This window comes from Calonectris borealis, chromosome 1 (genome assembly GCF_964195595.1).
Source record: "Calonectris borealis chromosome 1, bCalBor7.hap1.2, whole genome shotgun sequence".
Lineage (NCBI taxonomy): Eukaryota > Metazoa > Chordata > Aves > Procellariiformes > Procellariidae > Calonectris > Calonectris borealis.
In genome coordinates this window covers 219,296,990-219,319,997 of record NC_134312.1, presented here as the reverse complement: position 1 = coordinate 219,319,997, position 23,008 = coordinate 219,296,990, and the positions used below count along the sequence as shown (strand labels likewise).

The window sequence follows — 23,008 nt, the reverse complement described above, 5'->3', positions numbered from 1 at the left end:
TCTGTTTTGAGAAGCATTTTTGCTCAAGTTTGGTGGAAATTGCTCTGGGGCACTCAGGGCTGTAGGAGAGAGCATGGTCTCATTTAGCATGGAAGAGGCCAAAAATACCAGCGTGTCAACTGGAAATATCAAGTGGAAATAACTGGGCGGGAGCATCGTCCTCGTCCTCGCTGAGCGTGGGGCTGCGATGCCCCGGCACTCGGGCAGGGAAGAAAATCAGCCACCGGCTGCCTCCCTCTTCCAAAAATACACAAGAATTAATAACAATTAATTCTCCCCGAGCGGCTTCACCCCCGAGAAGCTTCACACCAGGCTCCTTCCTTCCCATCCTCCTCCATTAGCAGGGATGAACCCAAACTTACAGAGGGAGGAAAAAAATCTCTGCTTTTCATTTATTCCTTTAGGAAGAGCAAGTGGGAGCTGTTACCCTCATGCATTGGGGAAACTGAGGCACAAACAAAGGAGGGCCAAGTTCCTGATAGCAGGGAAGGGTTTGGGCAGAAAAAAAAGCACAGAAATGGATTTCAAACCTCAGCAGGGTTCACTTAAAACTCTGGGCAGCTTTGGGACCTCCAAGTCCAGGACAGTCCCCGCTCTGTTTATCCTTCCTCCAGCTCAGAGGTGGCCCCTGCACCCTGCCAAAGAAATCAGGATTAAGTAGGATCCCACCTATTTATCTCTTGAGTGCTTCTAATCAGTCGGGTTGGGATAACGCTGGGGGACAGGGGCTCCCGGTATGGCTGAGCACTGACCCGCTCAGCACAGCGATGAGCCCGAGATGGCAGCACTGTGGGGCTGGGGACCTGTCCCGGTGGAAGAGGGGTTGGGGGGGACGCAGCCAGGGCATGGGGTGGCAGGTCAAAGCCCCCAGCGTGAAGAGCGGTGTGACCCCCCCCCCTGCCCGCAGCCTGCCCTGGGGTGGCAGGGACAGAAGAGACAGACCGGGCTTGGACGGGCTGGGGCAGAAAGAGCCAGGCAGGGCAAGGACGGCGAGGCAGGGACATATAGGGCAGGGATGGACAGGTCCAGGATGGGCAAGGGACAGGCAGACCAGGGACCTGGACGGGCAGGAACCAGCAGGGCACCTGGGATTGATGGGAGCTGGGCTGGGGGAGCAGCTCCCCACATCCCCCAAAGGGGTCTGAACCCCAGCAGCTCCCCCTGCACCCCAGAGGCCCCAGCCCCACGGCCTCATGCCCTCCCTGCCACACGGGTCCCCAGCGTGGGGCCACTTTGTCCTTCCCGGGGGTGGATTTTCACCCTGGTACGTGTTTTCACCAGAGCCTGGCTCCGGGCAGCCCCGCAGGGAGCTGGCACAGCACCGCCTGGGCAGATGGGGAAGGACGTGTTTCCACTAATCTGCCCCAATCTGGATTATTTTTCAAAATAAACCTGCTTTCCCAGCTGTTTTAAGCAAGTTTTTGGCACATTGGGGGACAGGTGGGATGCTGGGGATGGGGAGAAGCTGGCAGGGGTGGAGGCGATGGAGGGGATAACGTCTGCTGGGTGTCCCCGTGCCACCAGGCTCCCTTCGTTTGCTTGGAGAGTGGAGACCAGAGCATCTTTGAGGTGGTTTTGGCAGCACATCACCCAACTCGCAGGGCTGGGATCATCCCACGGTGCTTACTGCGGGTGGGGGGGGGTCTTCGCTGAAGTTTTCTCCTATTAAAAGCCACTGAGAAATAATTTACGTTGAGGGACTGGTGTCAGCCCCGCAGCCCATTTCTCCCCACCCCATCTCTCATCAGAAGCAGAGCTGGGATCTTCTGCAGGAGCACAGAAAATGCCTCTGGCCACGGATGTCCAGGATGAACTATGTCAGCCAGTTCCTGAGAGTTTGGGGGTCTCTCAGAGAGCCAGGGTGGGCAGGGTCAAGCCAGGGTCCCTCATCCTGCGTAAGGATGCACCGGCACAGATAACCCCGCAGAGCCGCCCCATCCTCCCAGCACGTTTCCCAAGCACTCGCCAGCCTGACATTTACAGATACCTATTTTTAGATGGTCTTCACCACTTCTAATTGTTCAGGTTCCTCAGCCTCAAAGGACACATCCTCAGCTGGGATGGAGACAAAACCAGTTGCCTCCCTCCGGTCCTTCCCCCTCCTGTGGTTTTATACCAGTGTGACTGGCCCCAGCCCTTGGCGCTGGCCTGGGTAACGCTGCCACGTTACAGCTGCTCACAGCTCCATCCCCCCCCCATCATAGGACAATTTGCACAAACTTTCTTGCTTCAAAGGAAGCCCCGAGAAGGACCTTTCTGTGATGCCCTTTTGGGGAGGTTTCCATGTTCTTCACAAAGAGGAGCCAAAATTATCTCTGTAATGCGCAAGTGGCAAACCTGCATCCCAAAGCCATGGAGATGCTGCTCTGCGTGGGCACGATGGGCCCCTGAGCCCCCAAACCCACGGAGATGCTGCTCTGCACGGGCACGATGGGCCCCTGAGCCCCCAAACCCACGGAGATGCTGCTCTGCGTGGGCACGATGGGCCCCTGAGCCCCCAAACCCACGGAGATGCTGCTCTGCGTGGGCACGATGGGCCCCTGAGCCCCCAAGCCCACGGAGATGCCGCTCTGCACGGGCACGATGGGCCCCTGAGCCCCCAAACCCACGGAGATGCTGCTCTGCACGGGCACGATGGGCCCCTGAGCCCCCAAACCCACGGAGATGCTGCTCTGCGTGGGCACGATGGGCCCCTGAGCCCCCAAACCCACGGAGATGCTGCTCTGCGTGGGCACGATGGGCCCCTGAGCCCCCAAACCCACGGAGATGCTGCTCTGCGTGGGCACGATGGGCCCCTGAGCCCCCAAACCCACGGAGATGCTGCTCTGCCTGGGCACGATGGGCCCCTGAGCCCCCAAACCCACGGAGATGCTGCTCTGCACGGGCACGATGGGCCCCTGAGCCCCCAAACCCACAGAGATGCTGCTCTGCACGGGCACGATGGGCCCCTGAGCCCCCAAGCCCACGGAGATGCTGCTCTGCGTGGGCACGATGGGCCCCTGAGCCCCCAAGCCCACGGAGATGCTGCTCTGCGTGGGCACGATGGGCCCCTGAGCCCCCAAACCCACGGAGATGCTGCTCTGCGTGGGCACGATGGGCCCCTGAGCCCCCAAACCCACGGAGATGCTGCTCTGCACGGGCACGATGGGCCCCTGAGCCCCCAAACCCACGGAGATGCTGCTCTGCACGGGCACGATGGGCCCCTGAGCCCCCAGCCCGTGGAAGTGCTGCTGTGCATGGGCAGGATCAGCCCCTTTCTGTCCCCATGGGACAGGTTTCCAGAGCAGAAGGGCAGCCCTTCCCCTGGCAGCCTCAGAGGTGGGTTTCCATATGCCACTTGCAGCCATCTGGCAGATAGCTCAGGCTTGGGAGAGAGGAGAGGAGCTGGGGACCACGAGCACCCTGGGAGCTCAGCTTGGTCCTGCCCATCTCCTTGTCCCTTGCAGAACAAGGGGACATCCCCGGGGTGCAGCAGTCACTGGGTGACATTGTGCCGTTGGAGTAAGAGCCTGAAAGCTGGGGGAGACTCAAGGTTGCAGCCACGGTCCTGGTGGATTCACCTCCTGCCCTGCACCATGCATGTGGCTTCTCCGCCCAGGGCTTGGCAGGACTGAGAGCTGCCCGGGCTGCCCATGCCCAGCACAGCGGTGGCACCGAGGGAGAAGCATCGCTGCCACCCCTTTGCCGAGGACCCCGTATCCCGCTGGTCAGCAAGGTCCATCACGCGTGGACCAGAACTGGTACTCAGGTGGGTATTTGGGTGGTGTTTGTGTCTTGCTCTGTGCCTCAGTTTCCCTTTTGGGGAGCAGCACAGTTGAGGGCCTCCCCTTGACCCCAGGGACCAGGTTTTGGGGGCTGCTGGCCCTGCTCTGACCCCTTTGAAGGGACTTCAGGTACTCTAGTGTGCTCCATGTGTTGCTGCATGCACGTAGACTCGTTAGCTTTCCCCCATAATGTGATGGGAAGGAGCAACCCTCATCGCTTCTTGCTGCCCTGACCACGGGGGATACACGGCACCGGCCCACGGCCCCCACCAGCACCCAGGGTGCCAACTGTGTCCTCCCATGGCGAGATGGATCCAACCAGCAGGACAAAACCACGAGACACGGGCTCCAGAGATGGCTCGTGAGCCCCAGGAGAGCTGAGCCCAAGGGACAGGCCATGAGGGTTGGGTTTGGGACATTGGTAATTAATTTAGTTACTAAATTAACATTTGAATTTGACAAGACCTGAATGCGAAGCCAGGCACTGCTGTCTGCCAGGACTCACCAGCCTCCAGCGACCGTGGCTGCTCCCAGCCTGATGTCCCTGGGTCCTGGTGCTTGGCCAGCAGGACGGACGGACCCCCGAGCCTCCACGTGATGCTCTGGTCCCCCAAACCACTCGCACACCCCCTTGAGGAGGCTGCGTCGTGCTGTTCCTGGAAGAGATGTCCCCATTCAGCAGGGATAAGGGCAGCAGAGCCTGGCCCCCGGGGTCCTCCTCTCCCCGCTGAAGCACGCCCCGCTGCTCTGTCCCCCAGCCCCAAATCCCAGGGGTGCCCAGCCCACCCCTTGGTTGTCCCTGCACCTCGGAGGGGTGCAGCAGGCCAGCTGGGGCTCCGTCCCTCTGCACGGGCTCGTGGTGACATCCAGCGCCGGTTCCTGCAATTACAGACCGGTGGAGCCTGTGGAGGTTCAGCCATCGCTGACCCAACCGAGTCCTGCCCTTCCTCCTGGTCCCTGCCCGGCTGTGGGAAGGTCTGTGGGTGATACCACTGCTCCCCTTTCCCCCAGCCCAAATAAACCCCTCCATCTCCAGGTCCTTCTATGTTTTCTCATTTAACAACCAGTCTGAAGGCTTTAGGGGTATGGTTAAGTTTCTCCCTGGAAAGCACCGTCCGTTGTGCTGTCAGCGCAGTACAGGGAATAATTCAGAGCTAATTCTGGTGAGCAGGCAGGAGGAGAGTGGCCCCGATGCGGAGCAGGGGGGGCTCTGCAACCTTGGCAAGGAGAAAAAAAAAACAGCGATTCACATGCAGACCCCAGTGGGATGAAGCCTGCAGCCATTACTGAAGGGATGTGGGAACCCTCCTGGACACGCTGCTGTGCCCCCAAGAACCTTCTTATATCAACCCTGATGATGCTTTAAAGTAGCCTTAAAATATTAAAGCCAAGCTGGCGTGAAATCATCTCTTGCCTTGGAGTTTAACAGTGAGCGTAAGAACTCCGTAAAATCCCAAGCAGAGGGTGATCTCCTGAGGAGAGAGGGACCAGCAAGAGGGTAGTCCCTCTCCCTCACCAACTTTCCTGGTGGGACTCTCTATATGGAGCCGAAACCTTTCTTTTGGGTGAGTGCCACCCCTGGGTTGGACACTGCAGTGCCCCCCCCAGCTCGCCTGCAACAGCGGCCGCTCCTCTCCCCCGCTCCCCTTTTCCCCACCACCAGCTCACAAACAGACCCCCCGCTCCCCTCACCTGCCCCCTCCCGGGCTGTTGCTTTTCCTGAAGCACCTTCTCCCTCCAAACACCAGCCCCTCCTCATTCTGGCTTGTGCCCGCCTGTCTTATGGCCCCACACATCCACCTGAACCCGCCTAAGAGTATACCTGTGATGAACTCGCACCTTTCAGGGAGCGCAGTCCCCCTCTACGTCGTATTATCCGTCTGTTTTCTCTCCCACGTTCATGACGAAGCCAACCCCTGTGTCACCCCAGCTGAAAGATGTCAAGCACGGCCGGGAAGCGTCCCTTGAGGGGGGGAGCTGTAGACATGGGGCACTTTCCTCCTCTGATTCCTGCCTGGCTTAGAAGGAAGCAGCATTATGTATGTACGTGTCACCCATCAGCCCCACGCTCTCACGTTCTGGCAGTCGCTCTCTCCACCAGTTCACCCGCTCTGGCTCGCACAGCGGCCGGTCGCTCCCCAGCGTGGTCCCCTGACCTTGGCTCTCTTCCCATCTGCTCCCTGGTGGCATCAGTGGTGACCTCAGGTCACAACTAGCCTGACGGTCCTTGGTGCTCTGCCCTGGGACAGCTTCAGTGCTCAGTCCCTTGGTAACAGCGTCGCTGTTTGACGTGATAGATGTCATTTAGTGTCACCAGAAGGATGAGCCTCCAAACAGCTTCAGGAAATGCTGCTGTTCCTGGGGCTTTAGGTATCCGAGTGGCACACGGTCAATATTCCTCCCACACCAAGTCAGGAACGGTTATCCACCAACTCCATTTTTGGGGCAATAGTGTTTGACTAAAGACGACCAAAGAAACAAAGGATTGCTACTACAAAGAGAATATTTTATTACTTATAACACTTCATTTGGCTAAATCCACATAGCAATACACACAGAAATACTTCAGAAAAGTGCAAATTCTCACTCTGTATTTGTAATATGCCTTGGTTTTATAGAAGAACAGACACGGGATAAACAAGAGTACAGATCCAGAATTCCCCAGGATTCTAGACAAGGAGAACAACGCAACTTCAGATACTTCAATCACCTTGTACAAAGCTACTCTTGAGCACACAAAGGGCGGGAGAGGATGGAAAATGTGCTGTGCACCAAGAATGTGGTACCAGGATGGACTCCGATCATCCAGGCGTCACCATGCAGAGCCCCCCTCTCTCACTTAGGGAGAGAAGAGGGCAAAAAAGGGGGGGAAAGACAGAACGAAATGATGACAATAATAGTTTCAAAATTAAAGAGAACATCCAAGTGCTTTCCAAAGCTTTTAGAAGTGCTTTCTAAAGCAGAGCACACATTCCACCCTGCCCCAAACGACGGAAACCATCATTCCACCTTGTGGCTTCTGCCTCAGTTACTCTGATAGTTTCACACAAACACATTCCCTTTAATAAAACAGAACCTGAAATGCCCAATACCTCAGGAGCCAAAGAAGGGACACAAAGTGCTACCCGAGTACCACTAAATCAGGGAGTAACGCCAGAAATTTCAACATGCGGGCATCCTCCAAGCAGACAGCAACAGCTTGAGATCAGTCAAGAAGTGCCCAAGGCAGGTAAGAGCCCCAGGCAGTGTGTACTGCATGTTGTAAGCCACCCCAACGTCTGAAACAGAAACACATAGAACTTTAATTCTTAATTTAGCCTGTGGATGACACAAATAAGCATTTCCCCTCCTTAACAGGAAGAACTGGGTGTTTAAAATGAAGGAAATTAGGAGACCTACTCAGGCAAATCCCAGTTCTCCTGGAGCCCAAGGAAAACCTGGCTCCTTTGAGCTGCATCCCCTGGGATCCAAGCGAAGGGGAGGGGAGGCGAAGCAGAACCGGCTCACCATCTGAACAGGACACCGCGCCGACGGCAAGCACGAAGCAGGGGCTACGCTACGGTGGGATATAGCCAGAGTTTACTTGGAGCTTCCAGTCAAACTCTCCCGTCTTAAACATGCTCCCTCCTTCTCTTCCACGCAAGAGTTTATGATTCACTCATGCCGTGGCAGGAAGCATCTTTAGAGTTGCAGGAGGAGAGACATGAATAGCACTCGAAGCTATTTAAACTACAGACTGGATGCTAGATCACAACTAGAATAAAAAATTTGGCTACCAGCTGTGTCTCATAGACATTCAAACTTGCCTGGCAAGTGTCCTGTACTTATAAAGGTCCTATCCTAGGCGCATGGCAACACAACTTTACCACATATCTGAGTGGTAGATTTAGAGATTTAGCCTGTCACATCAAAAAGGGAAAAGACAAAAACTAGCCCTCCTAATTTTACCAAATGCTAAAAACAAATCATTGGCTGTATGATTACAGTTTAAGCCAATGACTTGCTGTAGACCAGCCTTTGAAGAGGTATATTTTAACTGGAAGCGCCTAGTAAACAACATCCGCAACGTACTTTGATCTATTATCTGCTTCCTACTCAAGTCTGAAAAGCCTTTGTTCTTATCTGAAAAGTAGTAAAGAACATCTGACAACTGAAAGAAGGTTGTGTACAAGCCCAACAAACTCTAACACGATCTATAACAAAGTTCCAGGGCGATGAAATAAGAGAATTACAGTCCTTCACAGTAACAGAAGTAAGGGAAGCAAGATCAGAGGGAGGAGATAAAGGAGGAGTTCCACAAATGGAACAGTATAAATATATTAAACAGTCCAAATACAGTAGGAAAACAACGGTAGCAGCAGTTTAAAAACAGCAATAGTTATTATACCCTCAAAATACATTCAACACATTGTGCCTGTTGCTGTCATTCCAAAAGCACTACTATGTCTATAACTTACTGCTCAAATCTATCGACGAGAAGAATCCCAGATACTTAATTCCCTCTATTTGTTTTTTAACAAAGATATTTAGACTATGAACAGTTAGCAACTTCTAAGAATGCTGATTTGAAAACATAATAATGATTTCCTTCCATACTGCATTTTTAACACTTGCCTACTGATATAAAGCAGATCTCTCTGGGAAATTGCGGATTCCTGCTCTTTGTAGGGGCACAAACATAACTCACAAGACCTAACTCCTAACACTAACCACTACAATATACACACAGCTGGCCTCATCACACACGCTACGCTTTTTACAGTGTTTACCTTTGTTCAAAATGACCTTCTGAGTCACTTGTTCTCTTCTGAACTACTAGTAGACTATTTAAAAACAAAATCCAAAACACCTAAGGCTTTAATCTGCTGCCAATGGAATAAACGGCAAGACCGCCTTCAAATTCAGTGCAGTCAGGATCCAGATCTGCACCTTTTCGTGAAAACCGAAGACAAAGCAGGCAAATGCCTTCACACCTTCTGAGTCCTACCCAGCGCTGTACAATAACATGAGTGTGCTCTAAGCGTAAATGCTTTCACCCATTTTCCTCACCACATCAGTCAAATGTACAATCAAGAAAAAAAAAAGGTTTTTGGCATTAGATACATTTCACTCAATTGCTGAACAATTTGGAAATATTTTCTCTTAAAATAAAAAATAAATAAATATCGGTGGCAAATAAGAATTTGTGCAACACAGACTTTCTGCAGTACATGTACATTCATATACGGCAAAATACTTATCCACGGTTATAGTGCAAAGCTTCTGTCAGCATGAAATACCCAACACCTGCACAGACACAGAAACCCTGGTGCTCTTTAAAGCCATCTAGATGCAACACATACAAAACCACTCTGCGCAATCCTATGGCATCGAGCTGTAAGGGTATAATCAGAGGGAGGACAAATTTAGAGATTTAACAATAGTGGCAAAACAACGGCTTTAAGTGCATCTTAGGTTCTTCTCATGTAACCTTCAATATAGAAGTTAACTGTTTAGCTTTATCTATTTCTTTTATCTAATTACTGTAAAGCAATAGCAGGGACATGTCCAGAACATCACTGACTTTATTCTGAAGGCTTGTATTAGCAATTTAGTAGCACACATTAACAAGTACTATTCTCAATTAATCAATATGCGGTTTTTCTTGAAGCGTTGTTTCAGTTAAAGTATCTTCCACAGCTTTTCTGTGGCAAAACGTGGCTTTTATTTTCTGAAATCCTAGATATCTACATGAGAATTTCTGTATTGGTCTATTTTTTTGGAAAAAAGTGATTAGCAGTATCACTTTCTGCTCAAGCAAAGGTAGGAAACAGATAATGGGAAGTTGTTAAAAAATTGCCCTACCAGATAAAGAATAATAGTATTTGCAAACCGCTGTTCTAACAGAAATCTGTTTACAAGATGTGATAAAAAAAAGATTTAGTTAAAAAAAAAAAGAAAAAAATCAAGGGTGTCAGCATCTCACTTCCACTTTCTTCCTTTTTTTTTTTTTTTAAATACACAGACAGTATGAATTCAAGCCATCAAAATGAAAAAAGTCACTAACTGGATTTTTCATACAAAGTTACTGAATGTCTGAAAGCTTTATTAAAAAAAAAGCTTAAGCCCCTTCAGGAATGTGGGACAAAAAAACATTTACAAAGCCTATAGTAGTCAGAATGGACAATTTAACCCAGGAACGAACAAGTTTCTACTCCTTTGGAAGCCTTGGAAAGGCAATATGTAATTCAAAACCCAGACTGCAAGCAGAACTGCATGTGTTGCCACTACTGTTTCACTGTCAAGTAAATATTTTAAGATACGCACAGGAAAGATACAATGCACCAAGAGCACCTTTAACAACAGAAGGATACTTAGGTAGCTGAAAAATGTCATATTGAACAACTTGCCTAAACAAGAAATGCTAAGCACTGAACTCTACTTCAACGTTTTTGGAAATTAAGACCTGTAACAACGATACCTACATTCACGCACAACAGCTAGGAAGAAGCAGGCTTTTTTGTCAGTTTGGAGTGATCACTTCCTTCAAATACTATGACTACCCCATTTCAAAACCTTTTCACACAAAAGGTATTGGGTACCTGAAATTAGTTTAAGACGAGATCTACTGGCTAAGATCAGCTGTCTTAAACCCACTAGGGCAGTTCACTTGCGTTGTGTGGGTTAATTAGTCTTTTGGTCAAAAGGACAGGAAATTTTAATAATAAATTCCATCCTTTTCTCTCACTTCCTCTCCTTATCCCAAAAGGATAAGGAGAAAAGCCTGACAAAAGAATGCTTCTTCTTTATAGAATAAAACTGTAGCTGTTCGTTTAACACACGTACACACACGCACACGTATGCTGTTCTTGGTTCCTTTGCTTCACGTGACGCAGTGCAGGCGGTCACTTCTTTGAACACCAGTTACAGGAGACCTAAGCAGAGCGCCAGATCAGTCCGTTCTTATCAGGTTCAAGAAAATTCTCAATCAAAGCTTCAATAAGCTTCTGAAGTTCTTCTTCCAGCTCGGTTCTGTCACTAGAAAGAGAACAATACCATGTCAGAGGTTTGAGAAACACCAAGCATCTATTAAAAAACAAAAAAGCAAGATCTGATGGTGATGGACTAGCTCTGTTACGTTTCCTACCAGCATCAACATACAGAGACTCCAACCTGCTTGCTTTAACAAGCTACTTGTCGGTAGGGACTACTGCAATATTAATTTTAATTAATCTAATTAAATTAAAGGAAAACAATAATCACCACTAGAGGGTTCTAGGCTAGCAGAGAGAACACAAGAACCAACGACTGGAAAACCAATGCAAGACTGGTCAGACACAGACTGTAAATGGATTAAAAAGTAAGAATGAGCTACTAATAGAAGAGGTAGATACCCTATATTCTTCTCCACATGGCATCCAGGTGCCCACCTAGAGCATCTGATTGTATTTTGACTGAAGTGCAACTTAGGGGGATTAAGTAATCAGGCGAAGTGCCACGGCTCACAAGAGGTCACCATGATATACTGAACCTTTCCCTATTTAAATGCCCAGACATTCAAGTAAAAAGACAACATCCACATGCACAAACACTAATGCATTGCAACACTCCTTTAAAAATGCATAATCCTTCTCCTACCCCAAAAGTCTCACTGGAGGGAGAGGAACTCAGTCTGTTTTTAAAGGAAAATAGGCAAAACAGGCTTATTTACATTTGCGTTGTTCATTTGTGGAACTGGCAATATATCATTGCCCTTCAGATCATCACTTTTTAAAAAAAAAATCCCAAAAATGGTGCAACAAAACTGACTTTCCTGATGCTCAGCTTTTAAGAATAATAAATAAACAGCAACTCAGACAAATATTTGCAAAGCTATCATGGAGAGGAGTGCCTTTTGAGGTTCCTACAGACCATTTTATGACTTGAAAAGCTTTCACAATTCCCTGGTTCAATTTCATGTCCCAGATAATAGTTGCCATTAACCATAGGTATTACTAAAATTAAAAGGTCAATGTATTTTTCTGACTTACCAGAATGAACAGCAGCAGCAGCCCAAATGATGCATCAAAGCATCTCAGGTACTTTGTTTCTCTTCCCACTACTCTTACTTGTCTGGCCCTCACTTGTGTTAAGATTAGGTTAAAGGCAATGTTTCTAGCATTTATTTCTTCCTTTTAAACTGGAAGAAGCTCAATCCAGGTGGCTGTCAAGAGGGGACAGTTACCACCCAGTAACTCAGAGCAACACAACTCTGTCACTTTTTAATTCTAAGTGACTGAGGAACTGGGTTAATAGAGGAAGTCTTCAGCATCTGCCTCAGTAGGAAATTCAATTCTTTGTCTCATCCACTACAGAGGGGATCCCTTATGAGCAGGAATGTGCATTGCCCCAGCCAGTTTAACAGGCTGGAACACTCAGCTGGGGCTCAGGTCTCCAAGGAGGCAGCAGAGGAATCCCCCACCATGCAGGGAATCGATTCCTGCGCACTGACCTTTCAGCCCAAAGGCATCTTGCAACGTGTGCATGCAGACCTGCTACTGACCTCTGTTCGGGCAGCGCACACATCTCTGCGTAGTACTTGATCTTTGGTTCTGTTCCACTTGTCCGAAGGGTGGCAACACAACCATTTTGAAAGGTAAAAGTGATCATCTGACTGCTTTTACTCACTGGCAGCACCTACACAAACAACATTTTATTACAGAACAGCCCAACTAACACAAAAGTGGGGATTTTGGGTTTTTTTTGTTTGTTTGTTTAAAAATACAACATTCAGCACATACTAAGCTAAATAAACATGCTGAAATCCCCTGCAGTATACAGCCACCAGCCAACGCAACAGACTAGAACAAGTCATTTCAGCCTGACAGGCCTACCACCTACATCAGACTCGGTATTTCGGGATAACGGGACTGCTTCTTACTCCCATTGGAATTCCAACATCTGGAAGCCTGCTAGACAGCTTAAGAATTGCAGGAGCATCAAGCTCACTTCAACTAATAAAGTTAATTCATTGTTATATCAAAACAGTCAACACAATAACAAAGCCATTTCACATGTAAGCAGTTTTCTTCCCAGTAAATGTTGTTAAGCAGTCTTAATAGATTATGGTAATTATACTGCCATCTTAGTTGACTGAGTACGTCTTTCTGCATAGTTCTTGGTGTATTTAACTTTCAATCTCTCCAAAAACAACTGCAAAAATAACTTTATAACTCACCGATTTCTTATTCAGCTGGCTGCTATCATAGCCAGTGGTAACATCTCGTACATGTAATATATTGTAAATACCACAAAATTTTGGATAAGACTGAGGGGCATCGAAGTTCCGAAGTTTCTCAAATATCCTTTTGATAGTAGGAGGATCATAGCACAAGAAATAGGAGGTCTTTGATATGTGATATCCATACCTACAAGCAGATTAACATTTTCAGTTACAAGATTTGGAAATTTTCTGCACATTTGGTATCTAAAGAAAGCCCCTGTTTGGAAAAGCAGTAACAGAAAAAGAATGCAGTTCTCACAGCTGTGGAAACAGGTATTTATAGGCAAATGTTTGGACTCTGAAGCAGATTTCACTGCATTACTCAGAACATCTTAAGCTATTTTTAAATTCAAGCAAAGGTTTCGGTTCCAAAGAAATAAAAGCCAACCATTTGGCTAAGTGCAGCCTTGGTAGCCTTCAGGAAATTAATATGCAGTATCATTCCCACACCATCAAAAATTGTCTGCTGTAGCCACATGAGCAGCCACAACAACAGATTATTTCAACAGCCTCTGAGGAAGGTGACTGATTATTTCATCCAAGTTAAAACTGCTATCCCCAATCAGACCTAATGCAAGCACTCACTAGGTGCAGCAACAATGTTTGCACGTTGAAATTTAAGTTGTTTTTCACTATATTCCACCCGCTTCTCATTCTACAGAGGCCTTTCTCTGCAGCTTGAAAAAATTAAGTGTGACTGGAAGGTGAATCCTTCTGTTATCACTATCATTAACAGCTTTTCAATCCAGCTGTGCAGAATTTTCCATATGTTTCCATATGACAGAGAGAACTCCTGAGTGCCATAAAGAGATAAATGCTGACCATGACTTGTGCTTCCTCGTTCCAAGATTCTAAGGGCCACAGTCCATCTTTCTGCTGGGCCGGCAGGAAAAGAATGGCATATAGGATTTGCTGTAACTGTGCCGCCAGTTCCATTAAAGCACAGGAGCTTCTGCTGATGAACTGGGCTTATCACAGCACATGACTTAATTCTGACATAACCTCATTTTATTGCCGTGAATTGTGTCCATGGCTTTTGAACACAGGCCATTCTTTAACTTCTGTTCTATTACAGATCTCTGCAAGAAGAGCATGTGATCTTCCAACAATCTCCAGACCGTGTTTAAGTGAAAATATTAAGTGTTTAAAGAGAGGCACACAGACCATAACTAAGATATAGCTACGTATCAGAAGATAAGAGAAGTAACATAGCACGACCCAAATACGAGAGAAAAGTTTGCCCTGGTGGATCCATATGCAAAATTCTACTCTTTGCAGAATTGCAGAAACAGTTTATTGCAGAAACATGATAGAAAGGGCCCCTTTATTCCTTTGGGAGATGTGGTATTCAAGTGGTATCAGTAATACTGAAGACTGTAGTCCATCATAGCATCAGAAAAAACAACTTACAATGAGCAAACATCTGCGGGACACATTAAAAATATTTACTAGATTAATCCCAGCTCCAAAATAGCTGAGTAGAACATACTAATGAAAAATACAACTTACATTTCATATATCTCAATGAGTTTCTGTGCTAGCGTTAGGTTCTTGCTCTCCAGGTAGGTTGCCATTTCTGCTATGACCACAGCTGCGCTTACACCATCTTTATCCAACACTGATGTGCCACACATGAAGCCTAGAAATAAAAAATTGATTGTGGAAAAATAACCTGACATACTATTACACTGATTCACTTGATTGAAGTTTTAACCTTTCTCCTGTAAAAGAAAATTGGCCGATACATGTAAGCTGGTTTTATTACTGCATATGCATTCCCCTTTTCTAAGAAATCTGATTAACTTAGAGTTATAGGGCTGGAAAGATTACATGCTATAATCAATTAATTGATAACATCCGCTCTCTGAGGAGATCTCTCAGAGTAGAGTGCTAAACATAAAAATTTGCTTGTTTTGTGCAAGCACACCGATACTGCAAAGAGTCTTGCCAGTAATTTGAATCAAAGGAACCCATACAGATACAGACATGGTAACCCATAAACCAGCGCTCCACGATACTGCCAAGATGCCTTCTTTCTGAAGGGATGCACGAGCAAGATCTTAACTCCTTATGCTTAAAAGCCGCTTTAATTTTATGAAGGAAACTGGCAGGGACACACACTCAGTGCGTGCTTCATTTTCAAATGCCATATCGCCCGTGAATATGCTGTCCCAGAAAGCTGCCGTTCATCCTAAGAAGTGGAGAATTCCTATAGCCGAAACGTTCACTAGACAGTTCTCTATAGGTAAGTGGTGTCAGCAAGATTACCAAGATAAGTGAGAGTGCTCAAGGCAAGGTCAGCAGGAATATTCACACGCTTCCGTAAGGTATTTAATGCTATTCCTGCACATGTCTGGATTCCTCACATATTGTTCTGAAGCATGAGGGGATGGTGTACAGCTCCTGGAGGGACTGCAGTACTGGTGCGATGGATAGCGTGACCGAAGCAAGCCACCTCACGGCTCCACACAGCCATTAATAGTGAGTCCTCACAGAGAGGACCTGTAAGATATTAAACTGATTAAGAACAGATCCTATGCTTAATCTGAGCGAAAAGGCCAAAAAGCAACAGCAGTTTGGCTCTGGCACCTCAGGACTTCCAATCTGTATCAGAACAGGTTTGTATCAGGAAAGTGCACAAGCACAATACCAGAATCAGAGTCATGTATCATTTATTATGATAGCTGGCAAGTTGATTTGATGAGAGCAAAATACCAATGCCAGTATCTACAAGAACAAAAACAAAGTACTTTTGTGTTTTGTTTCATAACTAGGACCACTCCTTTTTAGTCACATTTCCCCCCCACAGTCCTCAACATTTTAAAGTGATATTAACATACGTACCAATAGACTCTTCAAATGCAAAGAGAACTTCTTTCCCATTATCTACGAGATCTTTTACTCTACTTCCAATCCATTTAAAACCAGGGAGTGTTTCCTGAAACAGAGAAGGAAAAAAAAAAAAAGAAAAAAAAAAGAATGCATTAAATACACATTTTCTTTTTAGTTTCAAGTCGAAAAAGTGTAGCCACTATTCCCTTCACTTCTGGGATGCTTCAGACTCAAAAAAAAAAAGAAAGAAAGAACCAACAAAAGAAAGAAAGGAAAAAAAAAGGTGGTGTATTCTGAATTTTAGGGTCAATGGGAAAGACTGCTGCAGAGTCAAAACACTAAAGCTTAAGGACATTTTTCTTATTTTCCTGAAACAATTTCCCTGAATTTAAATCTAATTAATTGACAAACAGAATAGGGACAGTAAAGACAAATATTAGACAAGTCATATCTTCAGTTTAGATTATGAATCTAAGGCAAAGAGTCACTGGATAGCATTTTACTACTGAATACTCCACTAGGACATGAATGTCAAATCAAGCAGTAAGCATGCTTGAGAGACTGTGGTTCCCTCTGAGATCAGATAAGACCTTCCGTGGTACTTATCTGATGAGACAACAGCACAAAGTTATCCAAAAATAAGAGTTACAGAAATATAAACAGCGATTTTGGGCGATGGGAGGGAAGAGCACTGCTTGTGCTCTTCAAATCATGCAAAAGCAGTCAAAAGCTTAGAAACATTCTTTCTTGGAGAGAAGGAAGGTACAAAGAGGGGAAGCTTTTAGAAGAGACCAAGGGGTTCTGTAAATTCCTAGCTTTTTTTTCCATCAAATGTATCCTTTTCCAGAAAAAAAAAAAAAAATGAACAGTATTTAGTGAGATAATGAAATTCACTACAAGGCAGTAATATTCAACCTTATTAAGCGTATCTGGAAAGTTACTCAAAATCGTTTTCAGAGTTGCTTTGAATTTTCGTTTTTAATTCCTCATTGTTTGGCAAGATATTTTTTCCTATTGCACGTGGATTTAATTAAGACATATTAAACAAGACGTGGATCTTTGTATGTTTGTGCTGAGCTTTAGAGCACTTGCATCTCTTATGGCTAACACCCAACAGCCTCAGAAATAAGAGCAAGTACTTAATTTGAATGCAGGAACTAAAATAATAATTGTCAGTCTGCAGGGGCATCCCCCATTTTTTTTTTTAGCAAGTCCTTGATGAAACTACATTAAAGATCTGAAAATAAGAGTTCCTTTGTCTGTCACAATTTGAAGCAAAACCAAATTTAAAACCTAATAGTGATCTGGGCAGCTGAAGGAACGTTGTGTAACCTGTAAGTGTTTGGTACAAATCCATCAAAAAGCACAATTTTTGTAGTAAACACACCAAGTTGCACACACTTTCATTCTCTCACACAGAAGAATTTATCTCTAGGAAAATAACCAAGACAAAGGCATTTCTGTAATATGTAATTTAGGTTTTAATTTGTCTCCTCTGTTACAGCCTCCTTGCAGCTTTGCTAAGTTGATCTCACAGACTGCAGTCACTGTAACGTGCATTGAGAAACACTGCAGATGCTGAAATCAGGCTTCTCTAGGTATAACAGCATTCTCTGCAAGTTGGGACGCATAAAAACTCCCAGCCAAAAGACTGGAAGTCATCTGTCTATTTTCCATTTTGTAAAGTCATACGTGGGGGGGCTAGATGGAGAACATGGCAAGCAGATTTTACTCTGCCAAGATGACATCAGAAAAACCACACTTACTTCAAAGTGAAATCCCTCTTTAAGTGCAATTGCCCTCAAAATTTTCGAGGAGACTGTGGTCGCTAACATGTAAACATTCTTCACATCAGAATCTTCGGAGCAGTTTTCCTTCCAGCAAGAAAACATCCACCACCCAAACAAGGCTGCTAGCTCGTTGCCAGTGAACACCTTCCAGCAGCCACTGCAGACAGGATAGAAAACAGAAGAGCTCTTTCAGGTTTCCCAGGAGCATCCACTCAGGGGGAGATGTTTTCTGCAGTCACTGGAACAACAGGAATCTGAGCACACTACTGACAAGCTGCTCTATACAAAGCCACCGTACTAACAGGACTCCACATTTATCACGTCTCAATGATTTACAAGGCCAGTGCGCTCTGTTAGCAAGCAAAGATACCAATTAGGTATCCTTACTGTCAGCTTTAAAACAGCTTAGGTCTTTTTAATTTATCAAACAGAAGTACAGCAGTCTATACATTGCAGTCAGGCAATGCCTGTGCAATCGCACATTATAGACAGTTACTTACACAATGATCAGAATTTTGGCCTGTTAGTGGAAGAAAAGTAATTTCTATTCAATATGAAGAAGGCAGGGGAAAAACAAACAAACAAAAAACCCACACCAAAAAAGCCCACAACAGCTAACTGTCCCACGGCAGAAATTTGTTTACCTAACAGAATTGAAAAAACAGTAACAACAAGGTTTTACTGTCTTTAGTAACCACTCAACTTTTCAGTTAAGTTTTATTTGGCCATTTGCTGCAACACTGGTAAGTATTTAATCTAATCATAACTAATTGAGTTATGAACTGATTTTATTTAAAATACATTACTTCAGGTGGAGCTATACCAAAAGATGAGGCTAGTAAGAAAAATATCCGAATAGCTAAGCCACAACAGGAAAGAGTGGGTTGAAGGTGTGTGCCTGTCAACCATCTGGGGACATTCCACGATTTTCACTACCTCTTCTCCAGAAAGAGATAAAATAAAAAGGTCCATCACTTACTTTTCCTCCTGTTCCGCCACTGCTAATCTATCTGCATCTGGATCAGTGGCCACTACTACTTTAGCATTTTCTTTCTCTGCAAGCCTCAGTGACAATTCCTGGTGGGAGAAGAGGAAGGGAAAAAAAAATAAAGTCACACGAGCAAATAAACCCACAGTCTTCCTACTTAGATATAACATGCAGTGAAAGAAAATCTCATATGGACTGCCCGCTGTATTAACACAGCTGAAAGCCAGGTACTCCCTGTTCTCTTCCTCGATTTGTTTTTCAACACAGTATCATATCCAAACAGAGGAAAGCTCATAGAAATCTGATGAAGTAGAAACAAAAATACCAGCACAGATTCTCCTTCTTCAGGATTTGGGCATTTGACAGTAGAGAAGTCTGGATCTGGATCTTTTTGTTCAGGTACTGGAATGGGGGGCTGAAAGCCAAATGCTTTGAAAGCCAACTGCACATAGTCATGTCCAACTCCGTGAAAAGAGGTATGAACAAACTTCAAATTTGTTTGCATGTTTAGCTCTCTGGAAGGAAAAAAGAATTTCAGTAACATTTTAGTTATTTAACACGATTACTTTCATGCGGGAAAGCAAAAGCAAAAGAAAATGCAATTACACTTTGTACTCTTCTGCTGATTTCTGCATTAATTTCAAAGGAGGAATGAGTGAAAAATGCTCATTTGGAGTTCACTAGAAATTGCTGGTTTAAAGCTTCTTCTCCTAGAAAATAAGATTTTACTCTCTGCTGAATCGGTTGAAAGTCTCCCAAGAATGAATTGTTAATTTCTGCATCAAACTCGAGCTCTTCTACCACCCTGAAGATCTTACTGTGGCTCTACTCTACCTACATTATTCATCCTCCTCCTTTTATTCTTGTCTTCTCCCCCACCTAGCCTTTAAACTTAATAATCTCACCTCTATTCCACGCATGTACACCTCACCTTTACTCTGAATTTCTGCATTTTATTCAGAACTCTTTGAGCCTATTCATTTGCATAAAATGGTTCACATCAGGGTGCTCTACTGTAGCCTAGTGTCCAAAGGCTTTACTGTCAAGAAGTATGGTTCAGTCCTAATGATGGTGACCATCCAATTTAATGACACTTTTTAACTTAATTTAATCAGAGAAGGGATGGGGCGAGACAGAATAGGGAGATGACCAAAATTTATTCCCACCATGAAGAGCACAGAGCAATGGCCTCAAGCAGACAGTGATGTCTGTGGCAGATTGGAGCACCCAGCTTCTGTGAACCGTAAAGACAGAAATCAAGTCACTGATTTGTGACGATAACAATCACTACAGGCAGGTCCGAAACTATTAAAATGCTGGAAGACAGCCCAATCCCTATATCCAAATCAAAAATGTTTATATATGGCAGCATTTCATGCTTTATTATTGAAGTCTGTCTGTCAGCAGTCAGTTTTCCACATGTAACCCAGAGTTTACTTAAAAACATAATTTAAGTACGTTTTGTTTTATACAATACCTATGATAACAGATCTTTTTCAGATCCTCCATGTAACAGTCACAAATTTTCTTCAGAGGATCCTGTCTAAGGGGACTGGTGTCTACTAGATTCTCATTCCAAGAGCCATTCCATGGTTCAACGCACTCTTCTATACACTTTATAATTTCCTTATCGTGAGGAGAGGTGATCTGTGCTCCATTTTCCCAATAAACCTGGTTAAGTTTAAGGAAAACAAGACACAGTTTATTTACAAAGATTATTAGCTTGATAAATTCTTTTAGCTATAGGATTCCACATACTTTCTGATTCTTGAAGTCGTACAGAAAAGGCTAGCATCAGACTGGCTTGATTCTCAAAAGTCTTTTGGAATCACAGTTTATGATTTCAGTTATGTAATGATAGCTGCTCAGCAACACGACCTGTTTTCAAAAAAGCTGGTATTCAACTATTATGACTGAAATCATCAAAACATGAGAAACCGAAACTGGGCACTTACATTTGGGAGTGTTGTGCAAACTGTAACAGAAGAAAAACATTACCTTCTACTAGTCTGGCATTCCTTTTGAAAAAGAAGCACAACTTGTTTTTGAAATGAAGGCAAAACAGATAAGCAGTGTGCCAAGGTAGATGTTTTTGCATCACTGAACAACTGTAATCTCCCAGCTGGAAACATTATCAAACCCTGAACTATAAAAAGTCTTTGTTAAAGAATTATTTAGATGCCAGTTTGCCTTCCAAGAGCACGGTTGAGTTCACAGTTCTACTCAGACCAATCTGTCTCTCTCTTCTTGTCTGCCTGCTTTCATGAAACCCATGGGTACTCAGGATCTTCAAAACTATGGGTTTCTCAAGTTTGGTTAAAATTATCCAAAACCTTCAGAAGTTGCTGAATTCACAGGGGAAATAGTAAAAGATAAGACAATTCTTATGAAAGACTAGAAAAAACAATATCCTGACAAAAGTAAAATGTTTTGTATCAGAAGACACAAACGTAATAGCTTCTTGATAAATGAAGCACCTGGAAAACTGATGTGGCTTATTTTCTTATTCATTGCTACAGCTAAGCAAAAGCAAAGGCTGGTGAAGTACTTTACATCTTGCTCCATAGAGGAGAAAAGTGCAGTACAACAACCTCCGAGAGTTATTTCTGTGCAGAACAAGACTGGTCTTCCTATCATTGCCATTACTCATTGACCTGTTACTAAGCTTCTAGAATGCTAAGTTTAGTTAAAGTTTAAAGTTTAGTTCAGATTCTTATAAAGTTTAGAAAGGAAATACTGTGTTACAATACTGACTAAGCAGCGTTTGCTATGATGTATGGTTATACATAATATACACCAGGGCAACCCCCGGTATCCATACAGGCTGGGGATGAAGGGATGGAGAGCAGCCCTGCCGAGAAGGACCTGGGGGCACTGGTGGAGGAAAAGCTGGACATGAGCCGGCAATGTGCGCTCACAGCCCAAAGGCCAACCGTGTCCTGGGCTGCATCCAAAGCAGCGTGGCCAGAGGTCGAGGGAGGGGATTCTGCCCCTCTGCTCTGCTCTGGTGAGACCCCCCTGCAGTGCTGCGTCCAGCTCGGGGGTCCTCAGCACAGGACAGACATGGACCTGTGGGAGCGGGTCCAGAGGAAGCCACGGAAATGGTCAGGGGGTGGAACAGCTCTGCTATGGAGAAAGGCTGAGAGAGTTGGGGTTGTTCAGCCTGGAGAAGAGAAGGCTCCGGGGAGACCTTATTGCGGCCTTTCAGTGCTTAAAGGGGGCTTATAAGAAAGATGGGGACGGACTTTTTAGCAGGGCCTGTTGTGACAGGACAAGGGGGAATGGTTTTAAACTAAAAGAGGGGAGATTCAGACTAGGTATAAGGAAGAAATGTTTTACAATGAGGGTGGTGAAACCCTGGCACAGGTTGCCCAGAGAGGTGGTAGATGCCCCATCCCTGGGAACATTCAAGGTCAGGTTGGACGGGGCTCTCAGCAACCTGATCTGGTGGAAGATGTCCCTGCCCACGGCAGGGGCGTTGGACTAGATGACCTTTAAAGGTCCCTTCCAACCCAAACCATTCCGTGATTCTATGATTTTATACTGTTCCAAGCTTTCCAAATGAAGCCACCTACCTCTCTCTCAATGCCCAGAAAAACAACCGTACAGGGAACAACACACTACTACAAAGTTTTATTAACCAACTCTTAAACCATCACCATCTTCAGCAGTTACCTACCATGTGGACTAATTCACTTACATTCTAGCTTAGTTTTAAACTAATTTTTAAGTCTAAGAAGTGAACACATAATAAATTGCTTAAGCGTTTCTTCAGCTGCTGATTAGACTCTATGGAACGTCACAACAAACTTGGGCTCAAGATACACAAGCAGTGTGGTCTTAAGTTCTAGTCGCAGAAGAAAGTGTGTGTGTCATTCAGGTTACGTGAAATAATTTCTCCTTCTAATGTACACAGACGCACACTCCAGAAGAAGCCAAATGCCAAAGGCACTCAGGTGCTACTGGAAAGCAACTGGCTATGACATGCTACGAACTTCAAGTTCAAGCTTTACCTTGTATCCATTGTCCTCCTTCCGGTTGTGGGATGCTGTGATCATCACACCAGCCACAGCTTTGAGCTGCTGAACAGCATAGGGCTACAAAGGAAACCCAGAAATGTTGATTTACTCAAGAGTTCTGCAGCTGGCACAAATAACATTATATTATTAGGACAGTTATGCAATAGGATGCTACAGGAGAAGCGGCTCTTAATGTTTCACTAGTTTATTTGAAAATTATACATGAATGCTCATCATTCTGTTTCCTGTAGCTAGTAACAGAGAGAAAGCATGTTCTATTCTGTTGCATAGGAACATTATTCTATTTACCAATTACATAAACACAATTGTTAACTGGCCAACTAAAAGTCTACACTCAGATTACACTAGTATTC

The 23,008-nt window shown here is 45.2% G+C and overlaps 1 protein-coding gene and 1 non-coding gene across 8 annotated transcripts in view; both read right to left on the bottom strand.

Annotated features, from left to right (window-relative positions):
* Positions 1-6,249: 6,249 nt before the first annotated feature.
* Positions 6,250-23,008, bottom strand: part of PGM2L1 (phosphoglucomutase 2 like 1) — a 42,853-nt gene continuing 26,094 nt past the window's right edge. For 4 of the 7 annotated variants that reach the window (XM_075140447.1, XM_075140446.1, XM_075140445.1 and 1 more), the window contains 10 exons: positions 22,629-22,712; positions 20,093-20,286; positions 18,941-19,130; positions 18,607-18,704; positions 17,604-17,784; positions 15,850-15,943; positions 14,515-14,644; positions 12,961-13,150; positions 12,286-12,419; positions 6,250-10,781 (listed from right to left, as the gene is read on the bottom strand). In XM_075140447.1, the coding sequence (XP_074996548.1) occupies positions 10,679-10,781; positions 12,286-12,419; positions 12,961-13,150; positions 14,515-14,644; positions 15,850-15,943; positions 17,604-17,784; positions 18,607-18,704; positions 18,941-19,130; positions 20,093-20,286; positions 22,629-22,712 (1,398 nt within the window). In that variant the 3' untranslated portion in view covers positions 6,250-10,678. The remainder of the gene's footprint in view (positions 10,782-12,285; positions 12,420-12,960; positions 13,151-14,514; positions 14,645-15,849; positions 15,944-17,603; positions 17,785-18,606; positions 18,705-18,940; positions 19,131-20,092; positions 20,287-22,628; positions 22,713-23,008) is intronic. The other 3 variants (XR_012672102.1, XR_012672103.1, XM_075140449.1) reach the window with 3 other exon arrangements.
* Positions 15,393-15,575, bottom strand: LOC142078111 (U2 spliceosomal RNA). The gene has a single exon (XR_012672121.1). It is a non-coding gene; the product is annotated as a U2 spliceosomal RNA (small nuclear RNA).